At 39.4% G+C, this 18,207-nt stretch overlaps 1 protein-coding gene across 2 annotated transcripts in view; it reads left to right on the forward strand.

The window, feature by feature from the left end:
- Positions 1 to 18,207, forward strand: part of LOC306877069 (tyrosine-protein phosphatase non-receptor type 4-like) — a 74,100-nt gene extending 55,893 nt beyond the window's left edge. For both annotated transcript variants that reach the window (XM_079428608.1, XM_079428607.1), the window contains 14 exons: positions 1,574 to 1,708; positions 2,672 to 2,833; positions 8,953 to 9,106; positions 9,982 to 10,065; positions 10,166 to 10,222; positions 10,548 to 10,704; positions 11,269 to 11,435; positions 13,326 to 13,416; positions 13,502 to 13,563; positions 13,671 to 13,817; positions 13,941 to 14,069; positions 14,546 to 14,694; positions 14,826 to 14,961; positions 16,158 to 18,207. In XM_079428608.1, coding sequence (XP_079284734.1) covers positions 1,574 to 1,708; positions 2,672 to 2,833; positions 8,953 to 9,106; positions 9,982 to 10,065; positions 10,166 to 10,222; positions 10,548 to 10,704; positions 11,269 to 11,435; positions 13,326 to 13,416; positions 13,502 to 13,563; positions 13,671 to 13,817; positions 13,941 to 14,069; positions 14,546 to 14,694; positions 14,826 to 14,961; positions 16,158 to 16,250 — 1,723 coding nt within the window. In that variant the 3' untranslated portion in view covers positions 16,251 to 18,207. The remainder of the gene's footprint in view (positions 1 to 1,573; positions 1,709 to 2,671; positions 2,834 to 8,952; positions 9,107 to 9,981; positions 10,066 to 10,165; positions 10,223 to 10,547; positions 10,705 to 11,268; positions 11,436 to 13,325; positions 13,417 to 13,501; positions 13,564 to 13,670; positions 13,818 to 13,940; positions 14,070 to 14,545; positions 14,695 to 14,825; positions 14,962 to 16,157) is intronic.

The following is an 18,207-nucleotide window of genomic DNA, read 5'->3' on the forward strand; positions in this document are numbered from 1 at the left end:
TTAGTCATCAGTGTTGGTTTCAAGAGTGGGAGCGAGGACAACAGCGAAAATGGCAGATCATGGAAATAAAGGTTATGTTCCAGGCTGTGCAGGGGATGTGAAGTGCAGGGATGGGTTGGTGTCTGTATTCAGAAAGGTACGGAAAGCAAATAACGCGTTCTAATAAAATAACGCGAGCCACTAAAGGGACATGGCTTGCTGCTTGCTAGCGGTAGCCTGTTACATTACAGTACATAAGATTTAAAAAGTAAAATAAATAAAAGATTGTTTCAACGTGGCTTATTGGAACAATATAGTGTGCAAACTTTTTTTCCTACCACATGACAAGCTAATTACATGGTTGTCAGCATTAAAAGGCATAATTGCTGCTTTTTGCAGTGCAATTATTTTTTTGTGATGAAAATATCAGTACGTTTTCGTCACTTATTTTACCTACGGATCGATGCATTTCTTACAAATTTCTGCTCATTCGAAAACAAATACAGATGAAAGATTACATTTGTTTGAATGCATTATTGAGAGAGCGATTGCGTTTGGAATAAGTGTTATAGCAGTTGTTTAAATCATGCTTTCAGCTCAAAATATTCAGTATCTAGAAGGAACAAACTAATTTCTTGAGAACTGTTATAACTTCCCGCTCATGTCCATTGCCGTCATTCACATTCTTTCTGATTTGAGTAATCCTTCTATCAAGCTAGCTAAATATTTTAATATTATATTTAATATTTTAAACTTGTGAATTCTTGCTAAATATGTAGATATATTACGGCCAGATCGTTGGCATGAATTGTACTCGTGATGGAGTGGTGGTGGAGCGCTCCAACGTTTAAAAAAATCTGCTCCTCGCTCCTTTCAAAATCACACCGCTCGGCTCACTTAGCCTACTCTGGTTGTGAGAACTGTTGCTGTCATGACAGATCTATTTCAGAAGTAGCCGCTATCAAAATAATCTGGCTGCGGGCCAGATATTATTGCTGGCGGGCCACTTTTGGCCTGCAGGCCATCTGTTGCCGACCACTGTTGAATGTGATCTACCCCCCCCCCCCCCCAAAAAAAGAAATAATGATTCACATGATTTAAATAATGATTCTGTTTTACTTTCAAAGTGGATATTATGACAACAACAACAAAATATGACGACACTTAATGTCAGTATTTGCTAAAATTGCCATGCAGTGGAAAGAGATATTTCACTAGGGGTTACTGTGTCAAAATGTACTGAACGCCTGTAGTTAAACATTGAAAATATAAATAAAACTGTCTGGAGAACATAAAGGTAGCATGATAAAACAAAGTTTTCTGTTTCAAAACAAAACTGATTTCACTATCAGTAATCCGTATTAAGAACAGTTTTACAAAAGTAATTTGAAAGTATTTGAAGGATCAGTTGGTGAAATATTATCTCATTTAATTAAGTTTCAGAACAACAGAAGAGATTTATTTTAACACTCACGTGGTGTCCACATAATATGAACATAGAGTTTCTCAATGGAATAATATCTTACTGTTGTGACCTTAGCCTTTGGCTCTACTGAGGTGCTGTGGAGATTAACAGAATGTGTTTCATCTCTAGATCTCCCAGCAAGCCCCTGGGCAGAAAGTTGATGGGTGTGACAGACTGGGAATCAGTGAGCAGGAACTCACTGTCTGAAGAAAGGTTGGAGACCCGTAGCCTGCCCACCCGCTCGCCCCCTGGGACGCCCAACCAGTGAGTGCATCTCTGTTTTAGTGAAACACCCAACCTAATGAGCAAAGACACAGTAGGGTGCTTGGGCAGTGAAAAGGAAAAAAGATACATATGTAAGCTGTACGTAAGTGAATTTTACTGTAACATGTCTATCATGTTTCACTCCAAAATGCAAAGAAAAATAGTTAGCAATTTTTTATTTTTTATTTTTTTTAATGAAAATTAAACATTGTTTTTGCCCAAATTTGTGCATTTTTTGAAAAATTAAATTTTAATTTCTTAATTTCCTAAAGCACAATAATACTGTAAGTTCTTGAATTTGGGGAGAAGTATGACCTAGACACATTCTTGACAGGTTTTGTGAGTTTTACCCATCCAGGAAGTCAGGGAGTCACTCTGTGGCAAAGATTCAGAGATAGACTTCCGCATTATTAGTAAGCCATTAGAGGGAGTTTTCAGGAAGAGTAAAATTAATAAGTATAATAATGCACTATAATATATTGTAGGCCTGTCACATTCATCATTTTTTTTTTATTTATTTATATATATATATATATATATATATATATATATATATATATATATATATATATATATATATATATATATATATATATATATATATATATATATATATATATATATATACGTATACGTACATGTATCATCATATATCATATAATTTAATATTTTTTCTTTTTCATCCTTATTTGAATGGGAAAAGGGATTGATATTTAAACTGCAAAATTATCATGGTTATCATCTTATCTCAAATTATTTTGATTAGATCAAATAACCACGATCAATAATTGTGACAGGCCTAATACATTGTACTCTTTACAGTGACCTTAAATGTTACTGTGCCAAAACTTTTTTTGTTTTAATAGATAAGAACACTTAGTTTACCTTCAGCCAGATAATTTGTTTATTCATAAAACATATTTGTGAAAAGGATTACAGCAACTATAAATGTTCTGTCAACAGTAGGAACTCCTTATTTGTGCAAGAGGGTCCTCGGCTACGGCCCTCTTCAATGGGTTACCTGGTGGACCATGTCATCCATGCCTCCCCCAGCCTTCCTGTTTTCTCCAATCACAAATCAGCTTCCTCAACACAAGCTAACAGCATCAGCCTGGAGTCTACGCCGTAAGTGCTTCCTCTTCTTCAGTAGCAAAACTGTTCGTCCTCAAAAACTGGCTTTAGTAATGCTTTATTATTAGTGATGGTTCTTCCTAAGTTTCCTCCTGTGTTCAGATTTGTTTAAGCAACATGTGGATTACGCCTTTTAAGGAAAAGACTCTGTAGAGGTCAGAGTCAGATGTATGAAATACTGATATATTCAAAGTAATATCAGTGACGTTTTATTTAAATGAAAACTCCCAAAAAGTGTCTTTTAGCAGACGTTTGGTATATTCGCTTTTTATTTAAGTGCACTTTATAATGCATATTAAGTCTTGACTGTTTGCTTATTCATGCCACAGTGCCACTCTAACTTATTGAAACATTAAATCATTTCAGTTATTATAAAACACTATTTGCAGAAGCCACATAATTTAGTGTAAAAGACAGAAGCTCAAGTTAATTTTGGTGGTTTTCTGCACCAAAACCATCTTTTATTTGCTGTTTGTTTTGTCTCTGCCTTCCAATCACAGCTACCACCCTCTGTCTACACCCTTAAATGGCCCCGAATGGAAACTAAATGCACGCTGCGCAGCTGTAAAACGTGTTTACCGCTCTCATAGCATTGGGCACAGAGCTTTGGATTTTAACGGTGCATGGTAAACGTGTCAAGCTCTTTTGTGATCCTCTTGAATAGGTCCACAGTATACTTAAGCCTAATGACATTGCTAGTGGCAGATAGGCTGTTTGTGTGGCATGTGGTTGTTTTGGCTTGGTTTGCTAAGCTTGTTTAATAGAGATATGTTCCTTTGTTTCAGTATTTAAGCTGTTGTAGAAATTACCTGTTTACAGTTGGGGGACGGTGTCACGTCATAACCTGTCTGATAATGTTGCCATTATCAGACAGATTATCAGAAGAAAAAAAAACATGTTGTTAATAGATTGCTTTAAGAAGAGTCAGATGTGACCGACCAAAGTCATTTGACAGCACCTACAGTGTCACAAAATTGCTTAAATGGATAGTTCATTTATGGGAATGGAAATTCTGTCATTATTTACTCACCCTCATGTCATTCCAAACCCCTATGCATTTCTTTCTTGGGCAGAACACAAAAAAATAATAATGTTGATAACCAAAGACTTTCAGTTCCCATTGATTTCCATTGTATTTTGTTGTCCATATAATGATAGTCATTGGGAACTGAAACTGTGAACATTCTTTAAAATGTGTTCTTATGTGTTACCCAGAACAAAAAGCCAAACAGGTTTGGAAGGACATGAGGGTGAGTAATGATGTCTGAATTTTCATTTTTTGGGTGAACTATCACTTTAAACGAGTTTTATTGCAAGATTGAGGTTTATTTGTGTGCATTATAAGAAGGTCATGATTATAGCATATGTAACAATAGAAAATATTTACTGGTGCCAGCTATTTTTTAACATTTTACTTTTTTTATAATGCTTGCAATTTATTCATTTATACAAAAGTTTCTGTTTACAATCTATAAAATTTCTAAACATGCAAATTAGTATAATCAGAATCAGAATCAGAATCAGAATCAGAAAGAGCTTTATTGCCAAGTGTGTTTGCACACACAAGGAATTTGTCTTGGTGTTAGGAGCTTCCAGTACAGAAAGTACAAACATAGTGCAGACAACATATAATTAAGGTGATAAAGAACACTAATGAAGAGAATATACAATAATTAAGGATAACAATAGTAATAAAAATAAAAATATACAGAAAAGAGACATGACCATAGACAGAACTGTGAATGTGCATGTGTCCTATGTGCAGATGAAGGTTTGATGGGTTATTTACAGATGTACAGTACCGGGGTGTGTTATGTGTTGTTCAGGTGGGATACGGCCTGGGGGAAAAAACTGTTCTTGTGTCTGGCTGTTCTGGTGCTCAGTGATCTGTAGCGCCGGCCAGAGGGCAACAGTTCAAAGAGAGAGTGAGCTGGGTGTGAGGGGTCCAGAGTGACTTTCTTAGCCCTTTTCCTCACTCTGGAGGTGTAAAGTTCTTGGAGGCTGGGCAGAGGGGCACCGATAATTCTCTCAGCAGTCCTAACTGTCCGTTGTAGTCTTCTGATGTCTGTTTTGGTAGCTGAACCAAACCAAACAGTTATAGAAGAACATAGGACAGACTCGATGATTGCAGAGTAGAACTGTTTCAGCAGCTCCTGAGGCAGGTTGAACTTCCTTAGCTGGCGGAGGAAATACAGCCTCTGCTGGGCCTTTTTCGCAATAGAGTCAATGTGATTGTCCCACTTCAGGTCCTGAGAGATGGTGGTGCCCAGGAATCTGAATGACTCTACTGAAGTCACAGTGCTGTTCATGATGGTGAGTGGGGGGAGAGCAGGGGGGTTTCTCCTGAAGTCCACTATCATCTCCACAGTTTTGAGCGTGTTCAGCTCCAGGTTGTTAAGACTGCACCAGATAGCCAGCTGCTCAACTTCCTGTCTGTAAGCAGACTCGTCACCGTCCTTGATGAGGCCTATGACTGTAGTGTCGTCCGCAAACTTCAGGAGCTTGACAGAGGGGTCCTTTGATGTGCAGTCATTCGTGTAGAGAGAGAAGAGCAGTGGGGAGAGAACGCAACCCTGAGGGGCGCCAGTGCTGATGGTGAGAGTCCTGGATGTGAGTTTGCCCAGCCTCACTAGCTGCTGCCTGTCTGTCAGGAAGCTGGTGATCCACTGACAGATGGAGGAGGGCACAGAGAGCTGTCTCAGTTTGTCTGAGAGAAGGTCAGGTATGATGGTATTGAAGGCCGAGCTGAAGTCCACAAATAAGATCCTTGCATAATTCCCAGGTTTGTCGAGGTGTTGCAGGATGTAATGCAGTCCCATATTGACAGCGTCATCCACAGACCTGTTTGCTCTATAGGCAAACTGAAGAGGATCCAGCAAGGGTCTAGTGATGTCCTTCAGGTAGGCCAGGACCAGTCTCTCAAGTGACTTCATGACCACAGACGTGAGTGCGACAGGTCTGTAGTCATTAAGTCCAGTGATTTTGGGCTTTTTGGGGACGGGAATGATGGTGGAGCGTTTGAAGCAGCAGGGAACTTCACACAGCTCCAGAGATCTGTTGAAGATTTGTGTAAAGATGGGGGCCAATTGGTCAGCACAGACTTTTAGACAGGCAGGTGAAATACCGTCTGGTCCTGAAGCTTTCCTAGATTTCTGTTTTCTGAAGACCCGGTTCACATCCTCTACACAGACTTTAAACGCAGGTAGAATGGTGGGGGAGGGAGTAAGGGGGGTTGCAGGGGGGGAAGGTGAATGTGTGAAGTGCAGATCAGAGCGGGTGCTGGGTGTCAGTCTGGCCTTTTCAAATCTGCAGTAGAACACATTGAGATCGTCAGCCAGTTGTTGATTCTCCACAGACTGTGGGGGTGGTGTCTTGTACATGGTGATGTTCCTCAGACCAGTCCATACCGACGCCGGATCGTTGGCTGAAAGTTCTTTTTTCAACTTCTCAGAGTAGTTCTTTTTAGCCACTCTGATCTCCTTTGTTAGTCTGTTCCTGGCCTGGTTATACAAGATTTTATCCCCACTTCTGTAAGCGTCCTCTTTGGCCTGACGAAGTTGTTTGAGTTTCCCAGTAAACCACGGTTTATCATTATTGAATGATAAGAATGTCCTGGTGGGGATGCATATATCCTCACAGAAACTGATATATGATGTTACAGTCTCTGCGAGTTCATCCAGATCGGTGGCAGCGGCTTCAAAAACACTCCAATCAGTGAGGTCAAAACAAGCTTTTAAATCTTGCTCTGCTTCATTAGTCCATCTCTTAACAGTTCTTAATACAGGCTTAGAAGATCTGAGTTTTTGCCTATAGGTCGGTATGAGATGAACCAAACAGTGATCAGAGAGCCCCAGAGCTGCCCGTGGGACAGAGTGATATGCATCTTTAATTATTGTGTAACAATGATCCAATATATTACTGTCTCTGGTGGGACATGTGACGTGCTGTCTGTATTTTGGCAGTTCGCGGGAGAGATTTGCTTTATTAAAATCTCCAAGAATGATTAAAAAAGAGTCCGGGTACCTTTGCTCTGTTTCAGATATTTGTTCAGCCAGCTGTTGCATCACGGCGCTCACGCACGCGTCCGGAGGCACGTACACATTCACGAGAATGAAGGAGGAAAACTCGCGGGGTGAATAGAACGGCTTACAGTTTATGAAGAAGGCCTCCAAATTAGGAGAACACATCTTCTTCAGAGTTGTTACATCTGAACACCAACCTTCATTTATGTAGAAACATAGTCCACCACCTCTCGTTTTCCCCGTTAGCTCTGTGATGCGGTCTGATCTGAACAGCTGATATCCAGGCAAATGAAGCATGTTATCCGGGATGTTTTCACTCAGCCAGGTTTCAGTGAAGCACAATGCAGCAGAGTTTGTAAAGTCCTTATTTGTGTGGGTGAGGAGAAGTAGTTCATCCATTTTGTTAGGAAGGGATCGGAGATTCGCTAGATGAATGCTTGGGAGCGCAGTTCGGAAGCCGCGTTCGCGGAGTTTAACCAGCGCGCCGGCGCGCTTCCCTCTTTTCCGTCTGAGCGCGCGTTTGACTAGGACCGCTGCCCCTCCGACCAAAACATCCAACAAAGCGTCTGAATAATCAAAAACCGGAAAAAAATTGTCCGGTGTGTGTTGCCTTATGTCCAGTAGTTCGTCTCTGGTAAAACTGACAGTAGGAGAATGACTAAACACAGAACAAACAAACAAAAACAACAAAAGTACGGGAGCGTTCCACACCACAGCAGCCATACTCGGCGCCATCTTGAGTTAAGAACCCTACATTTTAACCCTACAGAGTTAATAACACCTACATATCCTAACCCGCCACAGCTGCAAACGGTAATGTGTGATTGGACATTCTGTCATTTGCTTGGTTTCTAATTCTGTGGCATTGCTGAGCTGCCCATATTGTTTGCTATGTGACAAATTGCTTATGTTCTCTGTTGTGAGTCAATTTGGGTAAAAGTATACATGTAAACTGCTTTGGGTAGCCCTGCCCACAGTGGAATCTAATTAGTCCAATATCTGGTATACATCAGATTTGTGTTAGGACAAGGTGTAAATTAACTTTTCTTCACAAAGTTTGAACATGATTAATCACAGAAAATTGAAATGTAAAATAGACACTGTAATGAGGAGGTGTTACTAAATGTCATCGTTGTCATTATGCTTTATGTATCATTTGAGGAACTGAATATGAATACCTATTTCTTAACACAAGGATATGTTCCATAATACTTTCTCTTCTGCTTTATCTTCCTGTGCACATAAAGTATAAACCAACATGCAGACATGTGCGCGCACACACACCCTCAGCATATGCTTGTTTGTGTCTGTCACAAGATCAAAATGAAGAAATAAACACCTGCTGCCCAAACTCAGAAGTCAGAACCCAACAGGACTTACAGAATTCTGGTTTTGCAATGCTGTTTTTGACTGATTCATTAAAAGAATCTGCTTATAGGAATCATTTGTTTGAAAGTCAGACTACTCTGGTTGTGTTGTATGTCTATGCTATCACTTGCTCTGGGTGACCTTTGACCTGCTCCGCTCTGACCCAAAACCAGCAGCTTTCACTTTCTGACACCATGCTGGGGTGAGAACATGACTAGAAGTGAACATAAAAGCCAAACGGAGTCAGTGGGAGCCAACACACATGCGGATGCGCACACCCTTACGCCCTATATACAAACACACACTCGGATACTCGTGACCCTACATGGTGTGCTGTTTATTGGAAGTGTGCACCCAAGTGTGAAAGCTAAAACACAATGTGTTGCATAATTCAGCAGTTCACTGGATTGTCACAGTATAATGTGGTCAGTTAACTGAATGAAATGTATTGAGCTGAATGGTGCTGAACCTGTTTGACGTCTCTGATAGCTGGGTGCTATGAATTGTCATTCATGTGTTGGACAGAATTGATGGTATTGGAGCTCTTTTAATTGAAGGGAAATTTCATCCTGAAATGAAATTGACATGATTTACTTGTGCTCAAGTCGATCCAAACATGTTTGACTCTTTTTCTCCGTGAACCACAAAAGGAGATATTTTGAAGTATGTCTTTGATGCTCTTTTATTTATATATTTATTTAAATTTCTCTCTTAATTTAATAGGTCTCCGGAAGGAGTTGAAGGTCCGCCCCCTGCCCTCCCACCCAAACAGTCCAGGAAGAACCTGAGCCAGCTTATACTGTCACACTCCCAACAGGACTTGGACAACCACATCAATGAAATGTACGATGTCCCTATAGCAAAAGAAAAAGCCACGGTAAGAATACATCAACTGACTCACTCGACCCAGACTGTCTGTGTGCTACTTTGTTGTTCCTCTTTCCAAAGTTTGCATTAATAGTCCTGTGTCCCTCCCTTCTATGGTCTACCACTGATGTGGTTGCACTTTCAAAAAGTAATAAAGCTCTTGGTGGTTTGGTGCATGCAGTTCATTGTACATAAATCTTTTTCACTGCCTATGTGTGTGAAGCAATGTTTGTGAAATCTAATAATATATTTTATGTATGTAGTATCTTTAATACATTAAATACAGTGTTTCATTCATTATGAAACCACAACGACAAAACAAATAAAAATAAGGATGACAAAAATTTATTTTACTTGTGGAGAAAAACTTTGTCAGGAGTTGTCTTCAGAAGCTTTTCAGAAATGTGAATTATTGGAAATTGTTTAATTTCGGTTTCAAATTTTGGGGGCATAATGGCCTTTAAAGGGATAGTTCACCCAATAATGAAAATCCTGTCATGATGTACTCACCCTTAAGCTATATGAATTTATTTCCTCTGAAAGTGGACTCATACATGTTTGGAAGAACTTGACGGTGAGTAAAAATGATGACAGCATTTCATTTTGGGTTGAACTTTCCCTTTAAGCAGCTTCACCTGATCTCAGAAGGTTTGCATGTCAGTATGCAAATAAAACAGCTTAGGAAGATCTCAAACAATGACTTGAAGCATGTTTGAACAGACAGTCAGAAATGTAAGAAGGTGCAAAGTCATACACTGCTTTTAAACCAACCAAAACCTGTACTTAACGGAAATCAATGCAAATTAGCTAAAACCAGTGCAGTGTACTTGAACAGAAAAACTGACATGCAAATGTTGATATTATTGTAATTTTTCTTACGTTTAGCCCAATGGAATCGTTCCTCATGACAATCTTGTCCTGATCAAGATGAAATCGGATGAGAATGGAAGATTTGGGTTTAATGTGAAGGTAAAATGTTCTGCATCTGTCATTTTCTGTGACTGATTGTTGAAGATTTAATGATTCCATTGCCTCTGTGAAATCATCTTTCCCTCTCTCTCCTTTTTAGGGCGGCTCTGATCAGAAGATGCCCATTATCGTGTCTCGAGTAGCGCCTGGAACATCGGTATGTTTAATAGGCTGTTTATTGCCATAAATACTGTATTATTACCCTTTATAGCGCAGCTTGGATTACAGCTGAAGACAATAAAGACAGATTCATTGAAGAGTGACTCCTATAGTGTTAGCAGTGATCTGTCCTGTATGTGAGTGTTTTGTTTATGTCTGTGTTCAAGGATTTATGTCGCTTTTCATTCAAAATTAGATATGGAATTTTTCGGCTATTTATTTCTTAATATTTATTTTAGAATAATCAGAATCATGAATTAAAATGGTCATCTAATGGCAAGTACTTTGAATTTCATAATTTTCTGCCTGTGTCTCCTCTCTAGGCTGATTTGTGTGTGCCTCGACTGAATGAGGGCGATCAGGTTGTGCTGATCAACGGTCGAGATATTGCAGAGCACACGCATGATCAGGTGGTCATGTTCATCAAGGCCAGCTGTGAGAGCCACTCGGGGGAGCTCATCCTGTTGGTGCGTCCCAATGGTGAGCACTGGTCTGAGTCATACACTAGTCTTTTGCTGAAATGACTACATTTACCATTCAAGTTTGGGGTTGTATGATTTTTTTTTTTTTACTCCAGTCTTCAGTGTTACATGATCCTTCAGAAAGCTTTCTGATATGCCGATTTGCTGCTCAAGAAACATGTATTATTATTGTCAATGTTGAGTCTTTACTGTCACATCAATTCATACTCGTTTCATTAAAAAAAAAAAAAATCTAACCCCAAACTTTTGAATGGTAGTGTATATTAACAATATAAGTTCACATTAACGTCTTTACAATTAATTAAATACTAGGTATAACTTGGCATTTACATGGAAATCTTTTTGGGTTGAGCCACGTTGTTTACATAATCATTTTATTAAGACCAAAATCACTTTAAATGCACACATTATAATTACGATTTCCAAACTTAAGTAAAAAGACAACATTCGACAATTGATTTATTCACTTTGTATGGTTCTTGTTAGAGAAAAATAATTTCCAGTTCTGTGGATTGATCACATTAGCACATTGCCATTACATGAACTGTCTCTCTTTGTGTAGCTATCTACGATGTGGTTGAGGAGAAATTGGAGACCGAACCGGATTTTCAATATATCCCAGAGAAATCTCCCACAGACGCATCGCAGCTGGACCAGGATGCCTGGAGGGACTCAATGCTGCAGTTAAAGGAGGGTCTCAACAGTACTAATATACTGGCCCAGTTTGATGTGAGTTAACAAACTGATTCTGAAACAAAACAAACAATTTGTAATTTGTTCTCCTTGGCAAGAGAGCAGTTCAAGTTCATATGCAATTATTTATCTAAATTACTAATTTAAAGCATGCTCTGAAATCTAGAGCAATCAGGGTTATTCAGGATGTGGTCATATCAAAAGAACTTCCTATTACTTCCTGTCTTTCATCAAGCAGCCCTAATATCTTCCTGTTAGTGTGTAGGGCTCGTGTATGTGAAAATGTTGATCAAGATGTGCAATATATTACTCAAGGAGACATGTTCCTATATAACACTTGTCACTAAACCTCTGCAGGATTTAAGATACTAGTTTTACAGTGCAGAAACATGCTTTATTTATGTGCTGAAAATGCTTCCCTGTCATGAAGTATCCAGTTTTGGGCCAGATTTACTGTTAAATAAGATATGATATACACTCACCTAAAGGATTATTAGGAACACCATACTAATACTGTGTTTGACCCCCTTTCGCCTTCAGAACTGCCTTAATTCTACGTAGCATTGATTCAACAAGGTGCTGAAAGCATTCTTTAGAAATGTTGGCCCATATTGATAGGATAGCATCTTGCAGTTGATGGAGATTTGTGGGATGCACATCCAGGGCACGAAGCTCCTGTTCCACCACATCCCAAAGATGCTCTATTGGGTTGAGATCTGGTGACTGTGGGGGCCATTTTAGTACAGTGAACTCATTGTCATGTTCAAGAAACCAATTTGAAATGATTCGAGCTTTATGACATGGTGCATTATCCTGCTGGAAGTAGCCATCAGAGGATGGGTACACGGTGGTCATAAAGGGATGGACATGGTCAGAAACAATGCTCAGGTAGGCCGTGGCATTTAAACGATGCCCAATTGGCACTAAGGGGCCTAAAATGTGCCAAGAAAAAATCCCCCACACCATTACACCACCACCACCAGCCTGCACAGTGGTAACAAGGCATGATGGATCCATGTTCTCATTCTGTTTACGCCAAATTCTGACTCTACCATCTGAATGTCTCAACAGAAATCGAGACTCATCAGACCAGGCAACATTTTTCCAGTCTTCAACCGTCCAATTTTGGTGAGCTCGTGCAAATTGTAGCCTCTTTTTCCTATTTGTAGTGGAGATGAGTGGTACCCGGTGGGGTCTTCTGCTGTTGTAGCCCATCCACCTCAAGGTTGTGCGTGTTGTGGCTTCACAAATGCTTTGCTGCATACCTCGGTTGTAACGAGTGGTTATTTCAGTCAAAGTTGCTCTTCTATCAGCTTGAATCAGTCAGCCCATTCTCCTCTGACCTCTAGCATCAACAAGGCATTTTCGCCCACAGGACTGCCGCATACTGGATGTTTTTCCCTTTTCACACCATTCTTTGTAAACCCTAGAAATGGTTGTGCGTGAAAATCCTAGTAACTGAGCATATTGTGAAATACTCAGACCGGCCCGTCTGGCACCAACAACCATGCCACGCTCAAAATTGCTTAAATCACCTTTCTTTCCCATTCTGACATTCAGTTTGGAGTTCAGGAGATTGTCTTGACCAGGACCACACCCCTAAATGCATTGAAGCAACTGCCATGTGATTGGTTGATTAGATAATTGCATTAATGAGAAATTGAACAGGTGTTCCTAATAATCCTTTAGGTGAGTGTATGTTGTATTTGTAATTAGTGCATGGATTTACACTCAAAGCACTGGGTGGAATGTGCTTGAAACGATCCATTATCGAAATGCTTGAATTGGAGGAGTAAGGGGAAATGTTTAATGTATGAAAGTCATAAAAGTGCAAAGGAAACCTGAAGGTCATAAGATGCGTGTCTGTTAATGAGTTCTCATTCTTTGGGATTTTTGTTGACTGACTGACTTCCTTTTATTTTAAAGCAACTATATCGGAAAAGGCCTGGAATGACAATGTCATGTGCCAAATTACCTCAGAATCTTTCCAAAAACCGCTACAGAGACATCTCACCTTGTGAGTATCACTGCATGCCGTTCCTTTTTACTAATAACCAGTGGAATTGATAAAACATAAATCAGTTTTTGTTGTTTACTGTCAGATGACGCAACTCGAGTCATCTTGAAAGGCACAGATGACTACATCAATGCAAATTACATCAATGTAAGTGACTCATAATTATTTTATTATCTCCACCAAACTCAAACACCCAAGGAATGATGGATTATGATTTAATAGCCCCTCATAATTATGTTTTGTCATATTCGCAGATGGAAATCCCTGCCTCCAGGCTCATAAACCGCTATATCGCCTGCCAGGGGCCGCTGCCCAATACATGCCCGGATTTCTGGCAGATGACGTGGGAGCAGGGCTCCTCTTTGGTAGTCATGCTTACTACTCAGGTCGAGCGAGGACGTGTATGTATATCTCTCTGACATTGTAACTGTGATGGTTTTATTTTAACAAAGGAACTATTATCAATCTTTTTTTTTTTTTTTTTACTTCTCGATCTGACGTCATTTGATTCCTCTCTACCGCAGGTGAAGTGCCATCAGTACTGGCCGAACCCCTCAGGTAGCGCCACATACGGCGGCTTTCAGGTTTCCTGCCAGACTGAGGAAGGAAACTCTGCTTTCTTGGTTAGGGATATGACTCTTACTCACATCGAGGTGAGTTGTATTACAGATTTGCATGTTAACTGTCTAATTATATTCTTAACTTGAACCGTGTATTGTTGCCGTTCCTGAGAAAGCTTCCAAATTGATGATTTAGTTTCTTAAAGGGATAGTTCACCTAAAAGTAAAGAATTATCGTTTACTCACCCTCGTGTGAATTTGAAACTATGACTTTCTTCTGTGGAACACAAAAGAAGATATTCTGAAGAAATTTGGTAACCAAACAGTTTTGCAACCTATTGACTTTCTTTGTATGTGCACAAAACATTGAGACCGACAAAATGAAGTTTTGTAATGATATGAGGGTGAGTAAATTATGACTTATTTTCATTTTTGGGTGAACTATCTCTTTAAGCCAATGCTTACTTGCAGTTATTTAACTCCAGGTTCTTGTTTACAATATTCATTTGTCATGATCCCATTATAACATTGTCATTTTGTATTTGACGCTTTGTTCTGTGTGCTGTTAGAGTGGGGAAAGCAGGGAAATGACCCAAATCCAGTACCTGGCGTGGCCTGATCACGGTGTACCAGATGACTCAACGGACTTCCTGGATTTCGTGGCTCTGGTCCGGAGTAAACGAGCTGGGAAGGACGAGCCCGTTGTGGTCCACTGCAGGTAATTCACATATCTATATATCACAAAGTAGTTTCTAAATGTAGTTATCTAAAGTGAATTACAGTGTAATCAAGTCTTGGCTTACCATTTCCCCTTTTTATCCCTTCCCCTGTCCCTCTTTTATAACCCAGCGCTGGGATTGGCCGGACGGGAGTTCTCATCACCATGGAGACGGCAATGTGTCTGATGGAGTGCGGCCAGCCGGTGTATCCATTAGAAATTGTGAGAACCATGCGGGATCAGAGGGCTATGATGATTCAGACGCCTGTAAGTCCCACCCACCTTCTTTCTTCGTGTCATTGCCTTCGTCAGTCATCCATTGAGGGTTTATCATTGGCTTTCTGCCTTCAGTTGCTGGGAAGAGGCAGAACGTTATACAGCTAATGATGACATGTTAAATAAACAACAAACAAACTACATTACATAAATTTAAAGCAGCAGCAGGGTGTAATGTTTCCACATCTATAAAAGAAGAAGGGGGTCTTGTCTAGGCTGGGACTCCCAGAGCTTGAGACAACGATGCAGCTGTGATTCCAACGTGATTTGCTATACTTTAATGAGGCCTGCCAGCCCAGAGGCTGCTGACCATGAGACCTCACTAATTAGACAGCAGGAAAGAGAATTGGTTGATGCTCAGTGAAAACACTTGTGCACTACATGCCCATTCTGTGCTTCTTCATTAGTGCTGTTACTAAGGCATCACTTTTTCTGTTGGTCATCCACTGCCATTCAAATGTTTGGGGTCAGTAAGTTGTTTTTGAAAGAAATTAATATTTGTCGTCAGCAAGGATGCATTTAAGTGATCAAATGTGACAGTAAAGACAGTTACTGTCTTTTTTTAAACAAAGTTTCCACAAAAACAACATTTTTAACATGATGATAATAAATGTAAAAGGTTTTTTGAGCACCAGCTCAGCATATTAAAATGATTTCTGAAGAATCATGTGACTTTGAAGACTGGAGTAATAGCTGCTAAAATTTTAGCTTCACCATCACAGGAATAAATTACATTTTAAAATAGATGCAAATAGAAAGAGTTATTTTGAATTGTAATGTGTTATAATATTGTTGTCTTTCTATAACATTTCAAATTCTTGCCAACCCTAAACTTTGAATGGTAGTGTACATAAATTTGATCATTTATTTGAACACGATTTGCTGTTCTGGCTTCACTTGGTGAATGATTTTAAAGGATTGACCTGAGCTACATTTTCTTGACTTTAATTTCTTCCTGTCCACATCTTATTTTCTGCTTCTTAACATGCAAAATGTCTTTCAGTTTGTTCCACAGTGGTTCTATGCGCATTCTCCCATCTCTCTGTCTCTCTATCCTTCTCTCTCAGTCCATGAATTATGCTCTCATCTCAGTTTCACATACTGCCATCACACTTGGCTGCTCTTGCATGATAGACTGACACGTCTTGCATTCACCATGACTTCCCCTTTATTCTCTGTCTTCTCAGAGCCAGTTCAAGTTTGTGTGTGAGGCCATATTGAAGGTTTACGAGGAGGGCCTGGTGAAACCGTTCAAGTCCACGCTGTACGAATCCAACTAATGCAATGCCAGCTTTTCCCGAAAATTATGCTGAAATTCACTGACAGGATCTTCTCCACATGATGATGTTACAGCTCCGTGACCGAGTGATGAAGAAGTATCTCAAGCCAGGAACACAGGACATAAACCAAGCACTGCTGCACTTTACGCTGGCAAAGAGACTATATGCCAGGCTTCAATGAGGAGAGAGAGAGAGAAGTGGCAAAAGGTGAATTCGGTACTTGTTGGGACTTTGAGTGTTCAGGGTTTTAACAAATATATATGTTAATAATGAATCTAGTGGAGATTGCTGGTGCCATATGTGTGTAAGGGCAGGCCCGTGAATGAATGAGTGTTTTTTTTATATGTGGTCACCTATTATTTGGAAACAAGCAACACCCACAAAACAATTCACATCCAGGCCTGTGCTGCAGATTAACGTTTGTATTTTTATTAGAACTATTTATTGTTTTAGTTTCAATATCGAGACCTGCTCATTAAACATGAATAACTACTTACAAAACAAACAAGCAAAAAAAAAACCCGTTTTGTTACAGCAGTGATTTTTATTTTTTATTTTTCCCCTGTTTGCTTTGTCGCTTTTTGGCGCAGGATGAAAATCGTTTTTATTTATTTTGCTGTCAAACTAAAAAGCTGTCAACAAGGACTTTAAAGCACTTTGCATTACAGCTGTGATGCAAAATATTGGTTCGGACTCTCACGCAGAAGATAAAGGAATACTAAAATGTTGTTATTATTTACAAACCCATATGATGCTCTTTTGTCTGTGAAGTGCAGAAGGTGAAAAAAATCTTCATGCTGCTCATTTCCATGCAGTGAAAGCCTACAAGATAAAAAAGAAGTTTTCTGAAGCAGGAAAAGACACAATTACACAATTAGTTATGAAATAAAAGAACCTGTGAGACTATAGAATAATAAATTCCAGGCCACCATCCCACAGAAATGAACATACAGAATATTCCTTTTAAAATTAGACTGACTCATTTTTTTATACACTCCTCTGCTGTTTTATTATAAGAGAACTGTCATTTAGAAATTGAATCTGTCCAAAGGCAAACATTCCCTGAAAGAATCAACTCCTTGCCATTTTAAAATCAGATATTCAATTGAAGGGTTTAGTATTCCCTGTAGGTGATATAACAGCTGCATCAGTGTTGCAAGTAATAACTGTTTTTTGTGTTGTTGTTAAAACTGAATGTTACACACCACAATGTGTCAAATGCAGTACCATGTTGGTGGATCAAATCGGAGTTTGTTTAATTTTGATCTGTTTTCTTGTAGCAGAATATCCTGCTAACATTAGCAAGTGTGTGTGTGTGTGTGTGTGTGTGTGTGTGTTGTTGTGTTATTACTGTATGTTTCTTATGTCTGTATGTGTAAGTGTGTTTTATAGCTCTGTTGGTGTGAATGTGAGAGCCCAAATCTCGTTTGGGTTTGAGCTGGCGTCTGGTTCAGGCTGTTCGATTTTATTTAGTTTATTTAATTAAGCCCTAGTTTTATGAACAGTCTTTGCTTGGAAGCCATCAAATTAACATTGTTAATCTCTCAAATTAAATGTTGACCCATTGCCCAGTTTCACAGGTCATCTCTAATTGAATGCAGAGTTGAATACATGCTGTACTCTTTGTAAGGTACTATCTACATTTACAGTCAATCATATGATGTTTCTTTCTGGTCATAATTGCTGGAGAACCTTGGTTTTAGGACCAAAAAAATCCTTTCAATGCTGAAGAGGTTACAGGTTTAAAAAAAAAAAACATTTAAAACAGGAATATGGCATGGAATTTGGGAGAAACTACACACCACCTGCCTTGTGGGACAGCACTTTTTCAACAAAGATATACAGTTGTAGACTGGAGTTTAACGTTTTATTTGCTGCGAATAACAGGAAGGTCAAGTTGTGCCACTTGTCCATTTTTATGAAAATATTATAAAGTGTACATACAATGTTGTATATT

This window comes from Barbus barbus (genome assembly GCF_936440315.1).
Source record: "Barbus barbus genome assembly, chromosome: 11".
NCBI classification, from domain to species: Eukaryota; Metazoa; Chordata; class Actinopteri; order Cypriniformes; family Cyprinidae; genus Barbus; species Barbus barbus.